The sequence below is a fragment of the Hyperolius riggenbachi genome, chromosome 4 (assembly GCF_040937935.1).
Source record: "Hyperolius riggenbachi isolate aHypRig1 chromosome 4, aHypRig1.pri, whole genome shotgun sequence".
NCBI lineage: Eukaryota > Metazoa > Chordata > Amphibia > Anura > Hyperoliidae > Hyperolius > Hyperolius riggenbachi.
Genome location: NC_090649.1, coordinates 300,197,432 through 300,211,714, shown reverse-complemented (window position 1 = coordinate 300,211,714; position 14,283 = coordinate 300,197,432). Strand labels below are relative to the sequence as shown.

The window sequence follows — 14,283 nt, the reverse complement described above, 5'->3', positions numbered from 1 at the left end:
TATTATGTACCCCATGTTAGTTTCTTACTATGTACAGCGCCACGGAATATGTTGGTGCTTTATAAATCAATAATAATAATCATATACACTATCATTCTGACCTCAAGTATCACAAGCCCGCAGTAGGTACATTAGTGGTTCAAGGGTACTTTAACATGGAACAACCAAGTTTAACCACTTAATGACATGCTGACTTATAAAAACGTCCTGAAGCCATTAAGAGGCTCTAGCAGGACGTTTTTATAAGTCAGACAGTGCTGCTGAGCATGTGTACATGCATTCCCATGCACGTGAAAAAAGTGAAAACAAAACCCACCAAAGAAAAAATACACCTTTATTTCCAACTACTTTATTGTCACCATACTTTGTACTAGGGGCATAATTAAAATCTTATGATAACTAGAACAAATAGGCAGATAAAATGTGATAAAAAACCGCCTTGGGGTGAAGTGGTTAATATACTACTTCGGCCTCCTGGACAATCGCGCGCGTGCTCCCGGCCCGCGGTTAGTTAGCCAGGCAATCAGTGAATCGGGCTATGGTGCCCGATCACTGATTCCTCTCCCCCGCAGAAAAAGCAACAGCTTCTCTCGGAAGCTTCGTTTTCTGGCTGTTGCGTCCCCCATGCGTCTCTCTAAGCGTATGTTACGCTTAGTGACGTCATGTGAACAAACTCATGGCCGCCATCTTGTGGCCAAAAAGTAAAACTACAACTAAAAGTAAAAAAAAAATAAAACTCAACACACATTTACATTATAAAACTACTGTTTACATCCCACCCTCCCAAAAATACCCAAATAAAATGTTTAACCACTTCCGGATACCGGGTGGTTTGGCTGATCTGTGCTGCGGGGGCTCTTCAGCCCGCAGCACAGATCAGAAATCAGGCAGGGCGATCAGACCTCACGCCTTTTTTCCCCACTAGGGGGATGTCCTGCTGGGGGGGTCTGATTGCCGCCGCGCTGCTGTGCCTAGCGGGGGGGGCTCCTCAGCCCCCCTCCGCAGCACTAGTCCTCCCTCTGCCTCCTTCCCTCCCTCTCCCGTCCCCTGTGTGCGGCGCAGGACGGAAAGCCGTCCTGCGCCGGATAGGATAGGCTTTAGCCTATCAGATGCCGGCGATCCTCGGCCAATCAGAGGCCGGGGATCGCCGATCTCCTCTACGGCGCTGCTGCTGCGCAGCGCCGTATATATGTAAACACCGGGGAAGATCTTCCCCGCGTGTTTACATTTACCCTGCGAGCTGCGATCGGCGGCTCGCAGGGTGTTCACGGAGACACCCTCCGTGAACTGACATGGAACGTTTCCATGGAAACCACTTCAGGATTCAGGGGCGTAGTTAAGCGTACGCAGAATCCTGAAGTGGTTAATATTAAAAAAAAAAAATTACGATAATAAAAAAATTTAAATATTTACCTAAGGGTCTAAACTTTTTAAATATCACTGTAAAGATAAAATATTTCTATATATTTTTTTTTATTTTAAACTTGTAAATAGTGTTGGATGCAAAACGGAAAAAATGCACCTTTATTTCCAAATAAAATATTGTCGCCATACATTGTGATAGGGACATAATTTTAACGGTGTAATAACCAGGACATATGGGCAAATACAATACGTGAGTTTTAATTATGGAGGCATGTACAGGATCTTCTCAAAAAATTAGCATATTGTGATAAAGTTCATTATTTTCTATAATGTACTGATAAACATTAGACTTTCATATATTTTAGATTCATTACACACAACTGAAGTAGTTCAAGCCTTTTATTGTTTTTCTTATTGATGATTTTGGCATACAGCTCATAAAAAACCAAATTTCCTATCTCAAAAAATTAGCATATTTCATCCGACCAATAAAAGAAAAGTGTTTTTAAAACAAAATAATTATGTTCAGTTATGCACTCAATACTTGGTCGGGAATCCTTTTGCAGAAATGACTGCTTCAATGCGGCGTGGCATGGAGGCAATTAGCCTGTGGCACTGCTCAGGTGTTATGGAGGCCCAGGATGCTTCGATGGCGGCCTTAAGCTCATCCAGAGTGTTGGGTCTTGCGTCTCTCAACTTTCTCTTCGCAATATCCCACAGATTCTCTATAGGGTTCAGGTCAGGAGAGTTGGCAGGCCAATTGAGCACAGTAATACCATGGTCAGTAAACCATTTACCAGTGGTTTTGGCACTGTGAGCAGGTGCTAGGTTGTGCTGAAAAATGAAATCTTCATCTCCATAAAGCTTTTCAGCAGATTTTCAGCCAAAACCACTGGTAAATGGTTTACTGACCATGGTACTACTGTGCTCAATTGGTCTGCCAACTCTCCTGACCTGAACCCCATAGAGAATCTGTGGGATATTGTGAAGAGAAAGTTGAGAGACGCAAGACCCAACACTCTGGATGAGCTTAAGGCCGCTATCGAAGCATCCTGGGCCTCCATAACACCTGAGCAGTGCCACAGGCTAATTGCCTCCATGCCACGCCGCATTGAAGCAGTCATTTCTGCAAAAGGATTCCCGACCAAGTATTGAGTGCATAACTGAACATAATTATTTGAAGGTTGACTTTTTTTGTTTTAAAAACACTTTTCTTTTATTGGTCGGATGAAATATGCTAATTTTTTGAGATAGGAAATTTGGTTTTTCATGAGCTGTATGCCAAAATCATCAATAAGAAAAACAATAAAAGGCTTGAACTACTTCAGTTGTGTGTAATGAATCTAAAATATATGAAAGTCTAATGTTTATCAGTACATTACAGAAAATAATGAACTTTATCACAATATGCTAATTTTTTGAGAAGATCCTGTATTATTTTAGAACTAAAATGGCTGAAAACTGAGAAATAATGAATGTTTTCCGTTTTTTTCTTATTCTTCCTGTTAAAATGCATTAACAGTAAAGTGGCCCTTAGCAAAATGTACCACCCAAAGAAAGCCTAATTGGTGGCAGAAAAAACAAGATATAGATCAGTTCATTGTGATAAGTAGTGAGTTTTTTTTGTATGCAAAAGTTTTTTATTTGGGTATTTATGAGAGAATGTGTGAGGTAAGGGGTTAGATTTAAATTATGTGTTGGTCTCTTTATTAAAACAAAGATGTAATTTAACAATTTGGCCACAAGATGTCCTGAATTATTTTCCTGCGCATGCTTTTCGTACGCAAACAGGAACTACTGCGTGCAAGTTTAACTTGCAGTGTTTACAAATGGCCGCAGACATCTAATTGATGCCACGATTATTGACACGGGGAACTAGAACAATGAATGGGAACTCTGTTCTCATTCATTGATCTCCAGGCTAACTTGTAGCAGCGAGAACGAGTACGTGCCCAAGCGAGCGAAAGCAAGCACAGTGGGATAACGAATATCTACTCCCCTGGACTTTAGATGAAGTTTTTAGGGGAGTAGATATACTGTACTGTAAACATTAACCAGTTAAAGAGAAACTCCGACCAAGAATTGAACTTTATCCCAATCAGTAGCTGATACCCCCTTTTACATGAGAAATCTATTCCTTTTCACAAACAGACCATCAGAGGGCGCTGTATGGCTGATATTGTGGTGAAACCCCTCCCACAAATAAATTCTGAGTAGTACTCTTGGCAGTTTCCGGTCTGTGAACCTTGCTGCATTGTGGGAAATGGCTGTTTACAGCTGTCTACAACTGCCAAAAAAATGTTGCAGCTACATCACCTACCAACAGTAAAAATGTCACCATGTAATGTCAGAATGTAAATCAGGGATTTAAAAGGTTTTACAATGGGAAAACACTGACTAAATCATTTATACAGAATTATTGTAAAAATGAAGCACTTTTTTTATTACATTATTTTCACTGGAGTTCCGCTTTAAGAGCACTGGCCCTTTACTAGCCATCGCCATTCAGTTGCATGCTGGGGGTTCTTTTTCTCTACCATATATTCTTTCTCTTCCCTTTATTTCCCTGCCTAGCTGAAACATTATCCTCTGCTCAGTTGTGTTTACAAGCAAGGCTGAGGTGACTCAGTGATTGGAGGAAAAAAGAAAAAAGTTGAGGGAAGAAATTATTACATCAGTATTTAGCCTCAAACTGTGGGCAAAAGACATGGTTCCCACCAAGAACAGAATGCTTTTCATTTACTATATGAAATTAACTGAGTGTGTTATGTAAGTAGATCAAGTATTTATCTACTTATATAAGTGCCCCCCCCCCCCCCCCCCTGGCATAGTATGGCTAATCCTCCCGCTTTAAAGTGGAACTGAATACTAAAAACAAAAAAAACATTGTTTCACTTACCAGGGGCTTCTGCCTACCCCTTGCAGCCTTCCTGTCCTGCACCAGTCCTCCACGATCCTCTGTTCGCCCGCCACCCCCCCATTCTCCCCCACCGCCGCAGTACAAAAAGGTTGCAAGGGGCTGGCAGAAATCCCAGGTAAATGAAACACTTTTTTAAAAAATGTTTAGTATTCCGTTCCTTTTTAAGTGAAATATAGAGGCAGCCATTGTTGATCTCCTCAAAAAAATTAAAATTAATTCCTGGCACTGTAATCCTCTAGCGTTAATACTTTTTTGCAGATCATGTTTACTAAATATCCTTATCTACACAGTTTTTTTAGATTAGTGACTTGATAAGTTTTATAGCCAAACTATCTACTTTGCAGACAGTAGACAGAGAATTGGCATTTCTAGAAGATTGACAGTAGCTGCTCTCAAATTTCTTAAGACCATTTTTTTTTTATTCATTTACATAGCACTGACATAATTAGAGTACACCGAATAGATCATGTCTCTTTACCTCAGAGGGGCTCAAAATCTGATATTTCCTCTGTAATCAGTTTGTCACTGTAGGGATCATTTGGGTAAACCAATTAATCTACCAGAATAATTTTTTCTCATGTGAGAAGATGCACCGAGCAGTCATAGGGCTGGTGCACACCAAGAACACTTCTGAACGCTTTAAAAAGCAATTGGATACTGTAACACTGAGGGTGTTCCCACAGCAGCGTTGTGATTTTTTTAAATTTCAATCGCAAACACGCTGCATTTAGCATTTTTTGGAGCAATTCAGCTTGAATGAATGTGCAAAAATGCTCATTGATTCAAAAATAGCTTTAAAAAATTGTATTTGCTAAGCACTAGCGATTGTAATTGCGATTTTGGTATACACTAGGCCATACACACATTATGCAGGTTTACGTTAAAAAGCACTGAGCAATACAAATATTTTTGAACTTTTATTAAAGGATCATGTTACAACAGTTTTTGTAAGGCATTTTGTAGTAAAATCAGATCAACTTTTACTATGTTTTTATTTATGAATATTGCTTTTTGTTCATTGTACTTCACTATTTGGCATTGACTGGAACATTGAGTAAGCTCTAACAGTGCGGGATTGTCCTTAAAAGGGGCAAGCTATTCTTTTCCATAATATGTCTCGTATGAATCATATTGATTGTTTACTGTTTCAACTCTTGCATTCCTGCCATTTTAGACGGCTGCTAATGATATTTATTGAGCTGTCTGGACAAATTCTTGACATTTTATTCATTGCATGACTTAAAACTTCACAAGCGGCAAATGACCTTAACGACTATGAGAGTACAAAACACAATCCCCGAGGTATGGCGCAAAGCATTTGTGAATCCACAATGCGCACAACCTTGAGGCTGATGGGCTACAACAGCAGAAGACCCCACCGGGTACCACTCCTCTCCACTACAATTTGCACAAGCTCACCAAAATTGGACAGTTGAAGACTGGAAAAATGTTGCCTGGTTTGATAAGTCTCGATAGTCAGTATTTGGTGTAAACAAAATGAGAACTTTGATCCATCATGCCTTGTTACCACTGTGCAGGCTGGTGGTGATGGTGTACTCGTGTGGGGATGTTTTCTTGGCACACTTTAGGCCCCTTAGTGCCAATTTGGCATTGTAGCATTGTTTCTGACCATGTCCATCCCTTCATGACCACCATGAACCCATCCTCTGATGGCTACTTCCAGCAGGATAGTGCACCATGTCACAAAGCTCAAATAATTTCAAACTGGTTTCTTGAACATGACAATGAGTTCTCTGTACTAAAATGGCCCCAAGAGTCTCCAGATCTCAACCCAATAGAGCATCTTTGGGATGTGATGGAACGAGGGCTTCGTGCCCTGGATGTGCATCCCACAAATCCTCATCAACTGCAAGATGCTATCCTATCAATATGGGCCAACATTTCTAAAGAATGCTTTCAGCACCTTGTTGAATCAATGCCACGTAGAACTAAGGCAGTTCTGAAGGCGAAAGGGGGTCAAAACCCGTATTAATATGGTGTTCCTAATAATCCTTTAGGTGAGTGGAGATTGCTACACAGATTGCATTAATTGCCGATACAACACCCTTATTTAAATATTCCTAAATTGGCAATGTGTATAATCTTCATTGTCCCCATTTTCTAAACCTCTAATGTACATATAGTGAAGAATATATTGTTTATAAAAATGCTTCATCTGATTTTTGAAAACTTTAGTTCAGTTTACATGCTTTTATGCCTCTATCATCTTTGCATTGTAGTTTTGATTAAAGTTACTAAAGTTTTTTTTTTCTTTTTTTTCTTCTCTGATAGGCTCCCCTTGGCAATTTGTGTTTAACGTAAAGTTCTACCCTCCAGATCCTTCTCAGTTAACTGAAGACATCACAAGGTGACTTTTTTTTTTTGTTTAATTGTTTTTGGGATATACATAAATTGTGTTCTTGAAATTTGTAACAGTATTGCAACTGAGTAACCAATAGCTATCCTGTGTGACATAGGATGATGCTATCCTGTGTGGCATAGAATGGTGCAGTCCTCTGTGACCTAGAATGGAGCTGTCCTGTGTGGCATAGGATGGTGCCATCCTGTGTGGCATAGGATGGTGCCATCCTGTGTGGCATAGGATGGTGCCATCCTGTGTGGCATAGGATGGTGCCATCCTGTGTGGCATAGGATGGTGCCGTCCTGTGTGGCATAGGATGGTGCCGTCCTGTGTGGCATAGGATGGTGCCGTCCTGTGTGGCATAGGATGGTGCCGTCCTGTGTGGCATAGGATGGTGCCGTCCTGTGTGGCATAGGATGGTGCCGTCCTGTGTGGCATAGGATGGTGCCGTCCTGTGTGGCATAGGATGGTGCCGTCCTGTGTGGCATAGGATGGTGCCGTCCTGTGTGGCATAGGATGGTGCCGTCCTGTGTGGCATAGGATGGTGCCGTCCTGTGTGGCATAGGATGGTGCCGTCCTGTGTGGCATAGGATGGTGCCGTCCTGTGTGGCATAGGATGGTGCCGTCCTGTGGGACATACAATGGTGCTTATGGTTTTAACTGGAAGATGTCAGTATTTTAGTTGTTTTTGCTTGGAAAATAGATCAGCCCTACTGCTTGGCCAGGTCATGGTAAAACTGTTTACTTTTATATAAGCCATAATTGGAGGATAAGCAGGTGCACATAGTTGAATATAGTGAAATGCAGTTATATCAGGAGCAGTTCATGTGGATGAAAAACTTCCAACTTTCACAGTATCCTACCTAATACAAGCCCAGGAATCTGTATCTGTGTCAGGGGCCGAGTCATCGTGGGCAATCAAAAAACACAAAATCCAGGCTCCTCACCTTGAGCTCGGACATTTAAACACTTGTGGATTTAATGGGGAGGTGCTGGAAGGGGTGTGGCAAGCACCCTGTTGATGCGCTGAATGCGTGCATGTTTGTACTATGCATGTTACAGGGCCAGAGTTGGTGCACATACGACCCTGGGCTACCTCTGCGCGGTGTATGTGACTATGCAAGAGACTTTATTCTTGTAACGAAGATCCCAGCTTTTAACTTAGCTGTAGGGACAGAATTGATTGCTTCATGATTTTTGTAAGTGGATTCGCATGAAGATTTGCATGTGTGCAGAAGTTTATTTTGATGTTTTGCTATTGTGGGCAATCATGTGCATTGGAGGTCATTTTAGTGCCCGTTTTTGAAACAAGCCTAAATGACTAGTGCTAATATGCGTTCTTAAAAATTGTAAGAGTGGAAAATCAGTGTTGAATTTTAAAACGTTAATTTTCAGTTTTGAGCAGTATTCGTATTAGCTCTGTTTAAAGGGACACTTAAGCCAGAAAAAAAAAAGTTTTACTCACCTGGGGCTTCTACCAGCCCCCTGCAGCAGCCCTGTGCCCTCGCAGTCACTCACTAATCCTCTGGTCCCCAATTGCCAGCTAGTTTCGTTTTTGCCGACAGGACTGGCCACGCGTAGCTTTCTCCGCATTCCTGACTGTAATTAGCGCTATTGCAGTACAAAGATGCGCGTCGCCGCACTACCTACGCATAGATATGCGGCAACGCATATTTTTTGTACGCGTTGCGGCCCGCAATACCGCTAATTACAGTCGGGAATGTGGAGAAAGCTACGCGTGGCCAGTCCTGTCGGAAAAAACTAAACTAGGCGGCAGTGGGGGGACCAGAGGATTAGTGAGTGGCTGCGAGGGCACAGGACTGCTGCAGGGAGCCGGTAGAAGTCCCAGGTGAGTAAAACTCATTTTTTTTTTCTGGCTTAAAGGATACCCGAACTGAAATGTGACATAATGAGATAGACATGTGTATGCACAGTGCCTAGCACACAGATAACTATGCTGTGTTCCTTTTTTATTTCTCTGCCTGAATGTGTTAAATATCAGGTATGTAAGTGGCTGACTCAGTCCTGACTCAGACAGGAAGTGACTACAGTGTGACCCTCACTGATAAGAAATTCCAACTATAAAACACTTTCCTAGCAGAAAATGGCTTCTGAGAGCAAGAAAGCGGTAAAAAAAGAGGAATTTCTAATCAGTGAGGGTCACACTGTAGTCACTTCCTGTCTGAGTCAGGACTGAGTCAGCCACTTACATACCTGATATTTAACTCTTTCAGGCATTGAAATAAAAAAAAGGAACACAGCCTAGTTATTTGTGTGCTAGGCACTGCACATACACATGTCTATCTCATTATGTCACATTTCAATTCGGGTATCCTTTAAGTGTCCCTTTAAGTGCTTTTAGGCTGACTTTTAGGCTGGGAGCACACTTTTCTGTACAGAAAAGAATACGTTTAAGGCATGTGCGTTTCTGCATTTGCATTCTTTGGATGTGCATTTTTCATGCATTTGAAAAAAAAAAAGTATGATCTTTTTTCAACAAGAGGAAAAAATATAGGATCAGCTGTATTTATTTGTCCTAAAACACATATAGTATTCAACAAGAAGGAACTTTGTGTGATGTCTGCTGGATTTCTGTGCCAAAAGTGGTTCAATTAATTTTCATGAAATATTTACCTGTAACTTGCTAAAATGTGTCAAGCAAGAGTCTAGTATGCATTTTGATAAGTTTCAAACACAAAATCATGTAAAAATAATGAATTTAATTTTCCGTTCCTGTGAGGCGCAGTTTTCTTTAGCTTTTTGGCAAAAATTGTGCAGTTTTTTTTGTTTTGTTTTTTGCATGCGGTGTTCACGTTGAAATTCACAGTCATTTGCTTCCAGAGTATCTGAAAATTTGCACACATGAAACCCAGGCTTAGAACTGCTGGACGAGCCTGACTCGTCCATACCACCATCAGCTATTTTGTTCCCTGGATGAGTCAGGCTCGTCCATACCTCCAGGGAGGCTGTAAGCTAAAAAGTAGGTTTAATGTTTTGTCTAAGCTGAATGACATCTTTTATTGTTCTAAAGCCACAATCAATTTTTCCGATAAACTTGCTACATTTTTCCACAGATATCACCTGTGCCTGCAGCTCCGTGAAGACATTGCTTCTGGGCGTCTGCCATGTTCTTTTGTGACACATGCACTTCTTGGGTCCCTCACACTTCAGTCAGAGCTGGGAGATTATGATCCAAATGAGCATGGTTCCGACTATATCAGTGACTTTCAGTTTGCACCCAATCAGACAAAAGAACTAGAAGACAAAGTTGTGGAATTGCATAAAACACACAGGTCTGTTGATGTCTATGGCGGTATAAAATCTAAAGCTTACTTGTCAACTAATGTGTCAATTAAAGTTTGTACTACGAACTGACTAGGTATGGTTAAAATGGAACTGATGCCTCAGTACAAAGCGTTCTCAAAAGAGACGCAGGCCCTTATTCAATTCACTTTTTCTCCTATGTTTTTGATAATTTTACATCTTCTGTTTAAAATACATTTTAAGCAATTGAAACAGTACCAAAAATGTAGATTATAAAGTACTGTCAGAGTATTTTCTTGGTTGCTGGCGGCTTCAAATATCACCTAGGTGAGAACTTGAGAGAAAGTGAATTGAATAAGATATAAGGGCACTAGAGCAGGGATTCCCAATGGCCTCCATAGTGCACGTTAGCTGACATATTTATCAGTGTATACTGAGTATACACTGAAAAATGTCTGCCAGTACGCACTCTGGCAGCCATTTTTTGTAGTCCTGCAGTAACTACTATAGCTACTGTGGCCCTATGGAGAATGGCGGAGAAGGAGGCCACCCACAGACTGGATGGTGAGTGAAGGTGAAGTCCACAACCTTCATATAGAAAGGGTATGGCTTCTTTTGCCAGGCCTGCCCTGCAAAGAGAAGCACCTCTCTGAGTAGATTTAGTCAGCAGCTCCTGTGCCAGCAGCAGCCACCTTTTGGAAGCTGCCACTGTGCTAGCAGCCGACCACTATGCCAGCAGCAGTAACCCCTCCCCCCCCCCCCCCTCCATGCAATTTACTTGTGTCTGTGGTCCCCCTCCTACCGTAAACAGTTCCCTGCTTAATGACTCTTCCCCCCCCCCACTAAAAAGTTTGCTGGTGTTTAGTGACCCCTCTACCTTCCCCAAACATTTACCTGGGTCTAGTGACCGCCCACCCCATAAAGCTCCCTAATGTCTAGTGCTTTTCCTCTTCCCTTCCTCATATGGCTTTCCTGGTGTCCTGGTGATGTAGGGCTTCACCCCCAATATAGCTTTGCTGGTGGTCTACAGTGGGCCAAACATGATGCAAAGTGGGTGGCCAAATTTTATGCATCTACTGGCCAGATTTGGCCCCTGGGCCAGAGTTAAAAATGTATGGCTTAGATAAGCCGATACAAATGTCAAATTCATAATACTGATTTTAAAGTGCTACAGACCTACTGTAGCCTTTGCCATTATGAGGTCTGATGTACCGACTTTTGCAGATAGATAACCATGACAGGTAGCTTACACATTAACATTCTTGTTGCTGTTGGTATAGCATAATATGTCTGCGCTAAGCTGGTATTGTCAAGGGGAGGACCATTTTCTTATCCTTCTTTAAAAAGTAATAAATGCCATCATGACACCTTTTAAAACTCTGTATTTTCATTCTCTACATTGAATTATCTTTTTGCATTGTGTAGGTAGTGGGAGGCTCTATTACTGGGACAGAATATGCGGCTTGCATGCCTTTTGATGTGTCATTTCGCATTACATAAACCTTTGTACCAATGCTTAAATATAGTTCTCTTTTTGTTCTTTAAGAGGGCTTACTCCAGCACAAGCAGATATTAATTTCTTAGAAAATGCGAAGAAGTTGTCAATGTATGGTGTGGACCTTCACCATGCAAAGGTAATTGGCCATTTATGTGCATGACATCAAGACTGTATAATTTAAAAATCGTTGTTCTTGTTATGTTATTGAGGACTTTCACGCTTTTCACACTGTCCGATGCATTCCATCCCAATGGACTATATCATTGCAGCGCGATGCAATGATATTCCTACGGTGCGGCAGATTACCGCGCAGTTATGCACAGCATGCTATTGCATTTACCAAGCAACATGTAGGTTTACAGTGGCAGTGAAGCATATTGTACTGCATGCTTGACTGCATGGTTGCACCACACATGCTTGACTGTATGGTTGCGCCGCACAGGCTTCCCTGTATTGTGGCACCGCACATGCTTGACTATATGGTCACGCATGCGTCACTGTGTGGTTGCACTGCACGTGTTTCACTGTGTGGTTGCACTGCCCGTCTAATGCGCGATGCAACTTTTCTGCACCATTGCGATGGTATGCTATGGGTGCTGTGTAAAAGGACCCTAAGGCCTCATACACACATCAGACCATAGTCTTTTGAAAATGAAAGATCACAGACCAAATTTACTCCATTCCATGTAGTATGAGAGCCATACTCTACACAGTCTTTTCTATGGAGCTGAACTCCCCATCAGAAAAAAATCTTTGCAAGATGCTGCACACACAGATGCTGTACAGACACAAAAGATCAGTATCTGCAAAAGATCTGTTCCTGCCAAAAATCCATTCCTGCAAATCGCAATGATAGTCTATGAGATCTGCAGATCATCATACACACATGATTTAACTGACATTCATCTGCAGATCAGATCCACCAGGATGGATTTTCAGATCTGCGGATGATTGCTTGATCTGCAGATGAATGTCAGTTAAATCGTGTGTATGATGATCTGCAGATCTCATAGACTATCATTGTGATTTGCAGGAATGGATTTTTGGCAGGAACAGATCTTTTGCAGATACTGATCTTTTGTGTCTGTACAGGATCTGTGTGCAGCATCTTGCAAAGATTTTTTTCTGATGTGGAGTTCAGCTCCATAGAAAAGACTGTGTAGAGTATGGCTCTCATACTACATGAAGGGTGGTAAGATTGGTCTGTGATCTTTCATTTTCCAAAGACTATGGTCTGATGTGTGTATGAGCCTTAAGGCTCCTATCGCACTATCCGTTGCATCACGCGCAAGATAATGCGCTGTTTGCAGTGCACTACTGGGCAAAGTGCATGTTTCTGGGTGTGATGCAAGCATGAGTCTGATTGTATACTGCACTGTATGTGTCACATCTCATTGAAATTGTGTGATGCGACTTTCCATCATCGTTGCATTGTGACCCTATTTTTCGAGATGTGCAACTGACTGTGTAAACGTAACCTAAACCAGAGACTTTAGGACTGATCATTTTATTTATGGTATTTAATTTTTTGTTTTTCCTGCAGTTGCCTGCTGTAAGGTTTTATGTTGCTGCATTTATGGTAGCATTGCTGGCAGCAAAATAAATCTCAACTTGTTTTGCATGTGGTACCGTAGTTCTTTTTGTAAAGAGCTGCAGTTTCCATGTCCATCAGACCCTTTCCTGTCAGGAAGAAGCTAGTGTAAATATAATTAAGAACAGTGCTAATATCTCCTTTAGACTGTATTCATTAGCAGACTACAGTCAGTGTATGGGACAGTACTTAGTGGTTAAATTCTAGAAACAGATGATGAATTCTTCCTAATTGCAGAACTGGCAATTTGTATTTATTATGAGATTACTGACAGATCTGGCTTTTGTCATTTTCTCAAACAGCCATATTTTTATTGTCCTTTTTCTCAATACAATAGTCTTTCAGATAAAATTGTAGAAATTGTTTTTGTGTTTTTTCTTTTTAATGAACATTTTGTTTTTTATCATGAATAACCACATTTAGTATAGCAGCTTGTAACAACGCTTTGCATTTGCTGCTGATATTGAGGGATTATGCGCACACAACTGCACTTCTGCATCCAGAGCCTGTTGCTTGGGTTACGTGTTTCTATTTTTCTCGCCGTTCATATTAGTGGGGGAGGAAGAGGACACTATCCATGAACCAGACTGCATTGTCAGACAGGCTATGCTCATGTGGCTACAGCAAAGCCACTATTTAACTGTGTGCTTGTCTGTATTGAGCCATGTAATTCATACAGTTTTCCTCCCCCAGACAACCTATGTTCCTTAGTAACGTTAGATCCTTTTGTATGAAAGACCTTAGTGGAATTGTTGAATAGCTGTACTATATGACAAAGGATAGTCAACCTATTAGTTTTTAATGTATGTTGGTCTTGTGTCTTTCAAAGTTCTTACATTGATATGTATCATTTGTTTTTCTCCTGTAGTATCTCTGTTAAGTATTTATCTTGTTTGTTAGGACTCTGAAGCTGTGGATATCATGCTTGGTGTTTGTTCAAATGGACTTCTCATTTATAAGGATAGACTCAGAATTAATCGATTCGCATGGCCCAAGATTCTTAAAATATCCTACAAACGCAGCAATTTTTTCATTAAAGTGAGACCTGGCGAGGTAAGCATTGTGTATGCAACCCGATGCGAACATCAATATAGTCCAAAAAACTTTAGTACTTTTTCAGCATTGTGTTTATTTCATTTCTAGGTGGGCATGAAGCGGACTATTATCCGCGGCCCGAGCATCTATGGATGATCTATAAGATGCAAATGGTTCAGAATTCATATAGGTATATGCAGCTTGAAAACGGAACCATCAAATCTCACCTTGCTGGGATTTGATGAGTC

General features: G+C 41.2%; 1 protein-coding gene across 16 annotated transcripts in view; it reads left to right on the top strand.

Annotated features, from left to right (window-relative positions):
* Positions 1–14,283, top strand: part of EPB41L2 (erythrocyte membrane protein band 4.1 like 2) — a 278,051-nt gene that overhangs the window by 183,289 nt on the left and 80,479 nt on the right. For all 16 annotated transcript variants that reach the window (XM_068231559.1, XM_068231555.1, XM_068231551.1 and 13 more), the window contains 4 exons: positions 6,578–6,653; positions 9,722–9,940; positions 11,458–11,545; positions 13,901–14,053. In XM_068231559.1, the coding sequence (XP_068087660.1) occupies positions 6,578–6,653; positions 9,722–9,940; positions 11,458–11,545; positions 13,901–14,053 (536 nt within the window). The remainder of the gene's footprint in view (positions 1–6,577; positions 6,654–9,721; positions 9,941–11,457; positions 11,546–13,900; positions 14,054–14,283) is intronic.